This window comes from Chiloscyllium plagiosum, chromosome 2 (assembly GCF_004010195.1).
Source record: "Chiloscyllium plagiosum isolate BGI_BamShark_2017 chromosome 2, ASM401019v2, whole genome shotgun sequence".
Classification (NCBI taxonomy): domain Eukaryota; kingdom Metazoa; phylum Chordata; class Chondrichthyes; order Orectolobiformes; family Hemiscylliidae; genus Chiloscyllium; species Chiloscyllium plagiosum.
Window position 1 is genome coordinate 114391652 of NC_057711.1, and position 9278 is coordinate 114400929.

A 9278-nucleotide genomic window follows, 5' to 3' on the forward strand; every position below is an offset into this window, starting at 1 on the left:
TTTTTTTTATTTTATTAAACAAGTTACAAAACAATTTACAAAAAACATTGACAGCTGTACACGAAAGACAGCAGTTTTACAAGGGAGGGGAGCAGACTGTCTATTTTAAACAACAGTCAATAATCAGCAGTCTATTTACTCAGTAAACTGCGCCTCTATGCATTACAGCAAAGTATCCCAATAAAAGCAAAATTATTTCTCCCAGGGATTACAATGAGTGGAATATAGTTAACTAATACAAATTCCAAAGGCACGACCAATACTAGATACATAAGGTTGAATCTTACAGTTTTTTGGCTAAGTGCAAGTCATGTTGAATTTGTTAGATGCCTCATGTACTTACGTAAGGTATGACTTGATTGGTTAGCATGCAATATGATACTTTTGACTGTAACTTGGTACATGTGACAATAATAAATCAAATCAATATCCACCCCACCTTACCATGGGCTGTAGCCTGAACAATTAGCTGCTCACTGGATATCCTAGAATCAGCTGGTATCCTTGGTTTAGGCACTATATTTAAAAGGCTGTTGCATACCCAAACACTGTCAGTTCAGAGTTGCCTTGCTGACAATTTCCCTGGCCATGGCAATTTGGGGAAATCTTCACCCTCGCTTTGTAGGTAGTGCCCTGGAACTCCTGCTGTACATGTCAGACAGCCCACATTGCTCTGACCTTTATAAGAGTCTGAGCTCAAGACTTAACTGTCAAGAAAGTTAGTCAATCACCTTTAGTTTGGTTGGGACTTTGGTCACAATACTCATTCTTTATTAAGAAGAAATTTATACTCCGTTGATAAATGGATCTGAGTTTGACACCCCAGGAAATCCAGTCCCGAGAGTTGAAACTATTTGTGTCTGTGTGTATATGTGTTTGATTGGCAGCTCTATTTCAGTTTGAGATAAGTCCTTGAATTCCCAATTGTTTTTCATGGATCTTCAAAGGGTTTCGGAAATCTATCTCTGTCTTACTGCAATCTAGCTGTCCTTCAGAAACTGTCAGAAAGTGAGGATTAGACAGAACAAATGAAGGAGGGATAACATAAAATTCCTGATTTTGCTCAATGAAAGTAACTGCATTTTCCTACTCAAGGAGAAGTAGTTAAGGCAAATATCGTCTTTCTGTTTTTCCTACTATTTATACTATTGGGTATAGGATCGTTTAGTATAAAAATAAACATAATTCTGAGTTTTATGACTAGAGCCTTTGTGACAAAAGCAGTAAAGGGATGCTCAACATTTAGAGTGTACAAGTTAGCCTTTGACTGGAGATTGGTAGTCAATTGTTTTTCCCCACAAGATAGGAGGACGTGGGGTTAGAGGATGAGGAACTTTACCATCATTTTTTTATAATTTGTTCAAAGCATGTGAACAATATTGTCAAAATCAACATTTAGTGCCCATCTCTAACTTCCCTTCAGATGGCGCTGGGGATGTGCCTTCTTGAACCCTTAGCACTGTCAGAGATGGAGGGAGGACATTCCAGGATTTTGACCCAGTGACAGTAAAGAAATGGCAATATAGTTCCAATTCAGGATGGCGTATGTTTTGGAGGGGAACCCGCGGGATGTGGTCTTCCCATGTACCTGCTGTGCCTGTCCACCTCACTGATCGAGGTCTGTGTTTGAAAGGTGCTGTCAAAGAAGCTCAGAGATATTGTAATGTATCTTGTTGCACATCATTGTTGTGGCGTACTGTGTGTGTGGAGGGAGTAAATGTCCAACGTGACAGATAGGGTACCAAGTTAGTTAATGAGGGAGTCACAGAGGGAATGTTCTCTGCAGAATGCTGAAAAGGGTGGGGAGGAAAATATATCTCTGGTGGTGGGGTCTGACTCTAGGTGGCGGAGGATGATACATTGTATCTGGTGGAAGGTGAGGACCAGTGGAATTCTGTCCATTTTGAGGTTGGAGGGTTGATGTTCAGGAGTAAAGGTGTGGGAAGTGGAGGAGATGCACTGGAGGGCATTTTTGACTCTCTGGAAGGTGAAATTGCAGTCTTTCAAGTAGGACATGCAAGTCCTGGGCCACCTCTACCGCCAAATCTGAGCCACCCTGACGCCTGGAGGAAGAACGCCTCATCTTCCAACTTGGGACCCTCCAACCACACAGCATCAACATCAACTTCACCAGTTTCTTCATCTCTCCACCTCCCCCAACCCACCTTATCCCACATCCAACCCTTCAAATCAGCACCAGCCTCTTGATCTGTCCTACCTGTCCGACTTCCTTTCCACCTCTCCACTCCACCCTCCACTTCAACCTGTCACAATCACCCCCACCTTCATCTACCTATCACATTCCCAGCTACCCTGCCCCACCCATTTATCTCTCAGCACCGTTGTCCCCTACCTCCCACATTCCTGATGAAAATCTCCTGCTCGAAATGTTGACCCTCCTGCTCATCAGTTACTGCCTGGCCAGCTGTGTTTTTCCAGCATCACACTTTTTGATTCTGATCTCCAGCATCTGCAATCCTTACTGTCTCCTCCTTGAGGCAACACTCTGTTAAATGCTGCTTTGATGACAAACGGTTATTCTCATCTCAATGCTGGAACTCCGTCCTTTTGTCTATGCTTGAACTAAGGTTCGAACTGGGATCTGGAGTTGAGCGGACCAAGTTGAGCATTGGTGAGCAGGATAATACTGTTCAAGTGTCACATGATAGCCTTGCCGATGAGTGTTTGGCCAAGTTGGATTATCCTGCCTTTTGTGTATAAACATACCTGGGTAATTTTCCACATGGTCAAGTATATGCTTGTGTTGTAGTTGCAGTCACATAGCTTAAAGAGAGACTTGGCTAGTTCTGGAGCACAAGTCTTTTGTACAATTGCCAGAATATTGTCAGGGACCGTAGCATTTGCGGAATGCAGTGTCTTCAGCCTTTTCTTTTTACTTCATACAGAATGAACCTAATTGGTTGAAGACCAGCAGGCATGATGCTGGGGATCATGGGTGGAAGCCTTGATGAATCATACACATGGTATTTCTTGCTGAAGGTGACTGTTTCAGTAACATGCCAGTTTCTGCATTATTAAGGATAGGAACATTTGTGGAGCTTCCTCCTCTAGTTAAATATTAGATTGCCCACAACTATTCAGGACTGAATGTGGCAAGACTGCAGGTCAGATTTGTTGGTTGTTGGCATAATAAGCTGCGTCTACTGTTTAGCACGGATGCAGTCCTGTTTTGTACATCCGTTTGTTGGCATGTCATATTCTAGGTGTGTCATCTGCTGATCCTTATCGAATCAGAGTTGGTCCCCTGGCATGATAATGGCAGAGCGAATAATATGCTGATCTATGGGGTTACAGATTGCAGTTGAATGCATTTTTGCTGTTATCGATGGTCCACAGTGCCTCATGGGTGCTAGTTTTGAGTTGCTGGATCTATTCTGAATCAATTGCAGTCAGCAAAAAGGGTAGTGCTGTACAATGCAATGGATTCTAACCCATGTTAAACTGGAGCTTGTTTAAACATGATTGTGCAGTGGCCACTTCTCAGCAATTTTACCATGAAAATATTGTGACTTGTAGATTGTTGAGATGGCAATCAAATAGTATTATTCCTTCCTTTAGTTTTTCTTGCACCATCTATTTGGTGGACTCATTTTCGCAATAGAATATTTTCTTGGTTTTCTTTTTAAATCTAAATTAAGCAGTTTTTTTTATACAAAGAAAGGGAACAGCAACTGTCTAAAAACAAATTCAGTACTGCTGATTATCAGGAGAAGAGTGAAGCAGAACTGAGGTACTAAACTATGTGGTAAATTAATCTGCAATGTGGTATCCTTTCAGTGCTAAACATTGTTAGCAAACTGTTTATTGTTGTTACGTATGCTTGATTCAAGATAATTCAATCTTTATAAATTAAAATGCATTTTTTCTGTTTCTAGCTTGCATTTTTGTATTATTATGCTGGATAATTTCTGTAAGTCAGGATGTTGCTTGCCATGGCTCACTAGATAGTGGTCTTTGCCTGAGTAGGACGATGTGAGTTCAAATTCCATTTCAGATATCTGACCACAAAATCTAATCTGACACTCGCAGTGTCACACTGACAGAATGCTGCATTGTCAGGTGTGCTGCCTTTTAACTGCCTTGTCTACCCCACCAAGTGGATTCAGTTGACCTCACGGCCATTATATTGAATAAGTGCATGATGCTGTGGTCAAAATTTCTCCATCATAGCACCTTGAAAGTGGAGTCGCAGGTAGATAGGATAGTGAAAATGGTGTTTGATATGCTTTCATTTATTAGTCAGAGTACTGAGGACAGGAGTTGGGAGGTCATGTTGTGGCTGTACAGGACATTGGTTAGGCCACTGTTGGAATATTGCATGCAATTCTGGTCTCCTTCCTATCGGAAAGATGTTGTGAAACTTGAAAGGGTTCAGAAAAAATTTACAAGGATGTTGCCAGCGTTGGAGGATCTGAGCTACAGGGAAAGGCTAAACAGGCTTGGGCTGTTTTCTCTGGAGCATTGGAGGCTGAGGGGTGACCTTATAGAAGTTTACAAAATTACGAGGGGCATGGATAGTCTAAATAGGCAAAGTCTTTTCCCTGGTGTTGGGGAGTCCAGAACTAGAGGGCATAGGTTTAGGGTGAAAAGAGACCTAAGGGGCAACTTTTTCACGCAGAGGGTGGTACATGTATGGAATGAGCTGTCAGAAGTGGTGGAGGCTGGTACAATTGCAACATTTAAGAGGCATTTGGATGGGTATATGAATAGGAAGGGTTTGGAGGGATATGGGTCGGGTGCTGGCAGGTGGGACTAGATTGGGTTGGGATATCTGGTCGGCATGGATGGCTTGGACCGAAGCGTCTGTTTCCATGCTGTACATCTCTATGACTCTGTGTGATGATTATACTACTGCTTGTGGGATCTCACTGCATGCACAAGTCACATGGAAATGTGACTTCAGATATGGGTTCCTACGCACCTATTGTGCTGAATTTTGTGCTTCAGGGATTTAAATATTATGCAATAATAACTTATTGGCTGTGCAAACCAGGAAAGACTCCTGTATGCACATGTTCACAAATGGTACCCACAGTGAACCAAGCAGTATTACTAGTGCTAATACACACAACAATGTCTTTAGCATCCTCAAGTGTCCATGTCACCACTTCTAAATTTATGAATGATAACAAACAGAGGGAATAGTCAATACTGAGGAGGGCTGGAAGAAATATATAAATTTTGCAGAATGCGTAAGCAGTCTGCCAATGAAATTCATCACCATGATTGTGAGGCATTACAATTAGTAGGAAGAGGAGAGATGTCACTAATTTCTTAGAAGTTCCCAGTCTAGGTGAGATGGACGAATAAAGGGGATCTCTGAGTACAGGTACATCAATCAATAAAAGACCATGCTGTGCGTGAAATAAAAAGCAAATTAAGTGTTGGATTTTATTTCTTCTGCAGGGATAGAATGGAAAAGTAACTTTTATGCTAAACCTGCATTGAATTTTAGTTGGACTTGCCCAAAACGTCAATTTTATTGCTCCTCGTATGCTGCCTGAACTGCTGTGCTCTTCCAGCACCACTGATCCAGAATCTGGTTTCCAGCATCTGCAGTCATTGTTTTTACCTACAAATAAATTACTGCATAATGTACTGGTTGTCATATTATGAAAAGGGTCTACTGAAAAGTTACAAATAATTGATTAGTAGTATAGAACATAAACACTGCTGAAAAGAGATACATGGTTGAAGCACTGCATGGGTAGATATCATGAAAGGATTAACAAGCTGGGTCTCCTTTCTTGAAAACAGAAAGCTGAAGAGTGACCAAATGGAGGTCTTAAAATTCTAAAGGGATTTTATAGAATGGATACAGACATGCTGTTTCCTCTGTGGAAAAGATCAGGACCAGAGGCCATCAATATAAAATAGTCTCCAAGAGATAATTAATAAGAAGATTCTTTGTCCAGTGAGTAGTGAGAATATAGAACTCATTAACATAGTGAGTGATTGAAATTAATAGTATCAATACATTTAAGGGGAAATGAGGAAAGCACATGAGAGAGAAGAGAATAGACGGTTATGATGGTAAAAGATGTGAGGAGGCTTGACCGTAACACCATAAGGAATAGGAACTGAAGCAGTCCACTCAGCCATTGAGTCTGCAATGTCATCCCAAGAGAGATTGGCTTATCTGATTATCCTCAACTCCACATTCTTGTCTTATCTCCATAACCCTTGATTGCTTTACTGATGAAAATACCTGTCTGTCTCAGCCTTGAATATATTTAGTGACCCAGCTTTTATGTCATAAAGAATGCTACAGATTCACTACCCTCTGAGAGAAGAATTTCCTCCTTATCTCTGCCTTAAACATTGACTCCCTTATTCTGAGATTATGTCCTCTGGTCTTAGACTCTCCCACAAGGGCAAACAATCTTTCTGCACTTACCCTGCCAAGTCCCCTAAAACGCTTACGCTTATCAACATAATCACATCTTATTCTTCTAAATTCCAATGACTGCAAGCCGAATCTGCATTCTCTCCTCCACATCTGCAAACAACCTAGTGAACTTTCTCTGAACTGCCTCTGATGCCAGTACATCTTTCTTTAGGTTAGGGGTTCAAAACTGTTCAGATATTCCAGATGTGGTCTGACTAGTGCTTTGTATAATTTTAGCAAGACCCCCCCCAAATTTTTATCCCATTCTATTTCAAATAAAGACCAACAGTCAATTTCCCTACTAACTGTGTATGCTATTGAATGTTTATGCTAACTTTTTAAGTGTCGTACAGCATAAAGAGCTGCTTAGGGCTAGTGGTTTGGTTTATTGCTGAACAGCCTGTTTCTATTCTGTAAATCTTTGTAATTCTAAGTAACATTGTTCCTTATGAGCACACGTTAACAAAAATGGACTGATTGTGGCCTGTACAAAGTTTTGAAGTCATTACTTCTAAGTATGAAAGCCTATAAAATTTGTCTGGTTTGGCATTTGGAATAGCGAATGAAAAACCTTGCTTGGAAAAAATGGGAACAGACAATTGAGTTTTAGAAAGCATAAATTTGAAAATGATCAGCACGGATGACAAGTGAGTCACTTTTTCATGCATTTTTAATGAGGGTGGTTAAAAAAATTCTCATTTTTCTTCAGAGGAAACAGATGAGTTCATGGATCCCGTGAAAACACCTACTGGTCTTGTCGGAGTGGAAGCAGCTTCTCTCCCAGTCCCCCTGCAGCCCACTACCTTGCACAACATCTCTCTCAAACATCTGGGAACAGAAATCCAGTAAGTGTTTTTGATACCACAGTACTTTTCAGCAGGGCTGTATAGGATGTGCAGAGGGTTATGGTCTGGAATATGTTACCTGAAAGGATGGTGGAAGAAGATTGAGCAGTAACTTACAAAAGGTGTCGGGCACATATTTGATCATAGAACCTGCAGTGTGGAAGCAGGCCACTCAGACCACCAGGTCCACAACCATCCTCTGAAGAGTATCCCAGTCAGACGCACCCTGCTAACCTATCTCTGTAACCCTAATCCCTCCTAACCTGCACATCCCTGGACACTACAGGGCAATTTAGAATGGCCAATCCACCTAACTTGTGCATCTTTGGAGTGTGGGAACAAACCACAGCACCCACAGAAAACCCATGTAGACATGGGGAGAATGAGCAAACTCCACACAGATACAGGGAGAACGTGCAAACACCACACAGACAGTCACCTGGGGGTGGAATCGAACCCATGTCCCTGGCAGCACTGCTAACCCACTGAGCATCGTTCTGCATTGAGAAATGTTGTCAGGACTCTGGGAAAAGGGGTGTTGTGGAATGGGACAAATTCGGCAGCTCTGTTAAAGAGTCAGATAAGGTGCAATGTGCCACAAAAATAACTTTGCTCTGTGCTATCTAATTTGGCATTTCTAGGATTGGTGAAAGTGTATTGTGCCTGGGGGGAGTTTTCAGCCTTGCATTCCCTGTCCTCTCTAGCCCCCCCCTTCTGCCCTCACAATGGCCATGTGAACTGTTTTTTTTAATTCATCAGGGATGCTGCATTAACAAACAAGCATACACATGGGCACCGACACACCTGCATACAGAAAAAACAAAAGGTTCCTTGAGTAACAATAGGCAGAGCATGCTGTGAAAGACTATCATCTGCAGAGTAGCTCAATGAGGAAAATCCTTACAAAAAAGAGAACCACTGAGCAGCAATGAAATGGAGAGGGTTAATTTAGATAAACTTGAAACTAGGTGGAGCATGTTTATAGATGCAGATTTTGGAGCCACTTTTAATTATATTTATGCTGCTAATTCGCAACATGCAAATCCTCTAAACTGGTGGGGTTAGCAGACTGTGAAAGTAGTTTAAACAGACCTTATGTGAATAATGCCTTTGGTTTTACTTTAGTCCCAGTCATAATCTAATTTTTTTTTTACCAATATTAACAGAACAAGGAGAAAGCTGAACCTAAATATTAATGAAAACAATGATTAAAGGCATGGAGAATTGTTTGATAATTGAATGTTCAAAGCGTTAGTTTATAAAGGGAACACAGTGGAGGAGCTGTTAAGCATTTGGACCACCTGGAGAATTTGTTTAATATTCAGAAAAGCACCCACTTCAAGACCGTGGGACTATTGCATAAGAGAGGTAATGTTCCTCAGGAGCGGGGTGGGGGGGGGGGGGGGGAGAAATGAAGTCGAAGTCCTAGCTTCAGCCACTGCTATCAATAACTATTCAACAGGAGAGAATAAGCTGAAATCTCCTGGGACTAGCCTAAGTGGTCATTGGAGAAATGGCGCATGGACAGAGGAGAGCTTCTGTTTCAATCACAGATTCTGTCACATTTGCACTTGCTGTCCCTCCAATCATAGATTCTCTCTCTGTGGCTTGTACTGCTCTTTCTGATACAGAATCTCTGATTGGCAGAGTTAGAGTCTGTGATTGGAAAAGCAGCTCCATGGCTCCTGCACTCACTGCTCCTCCAATCACAACATTACAGTCAGACCTTATGCAGGGCAACTTGTCAGTTTGATTGACAATTGTCATTGTTTTGGGAAAAATAAAAACGGAGTTGCTGAGAGTGGCCAAGTCCTTTAGGTACCTTCATGGCTCATTAGCTGACTTAAAATTAGAAAAAGTCAAAACAATGGCACTTTAAAAAAGGATGGACAATAGGCGGCACACTTGCGGAGGTGGGTACTGCAGATGCTGGACATTACAGTCAAGATTAAAGTGGTGCTGGAAAAACACAGCAGGTCAGGCAGCATCCGAGGAGCAGGAAAATCGACCATTTCTGGCAAAAG

General features: G+C 41.6%; 1 protein-coding gene across 3 annotated transcripts in view; it reads left to right on the forward strand.

Moving 5' to 3' along the window:
• tbc1d2 (TBC1 domain family, member 2) overlaps positions 1-9278 on the forward strand; it is a 79230-nt gene that overhangs the window by 25423 nt on the left and 44529 nt on the right. For all 3 annotated transcript variants that reach the window (XM_043716379.1, XM_043716388.1, XM_043716394.1), the window contains exon 4: positions 7119-7254. In XM_043716379.1, coding sequence (XP_043572314.1) covers positions 7119-7254 — 136 coding nt within the window. The remainder of the gene's footprint in view (positions 1-7118; positions 7255-9278) is intronic.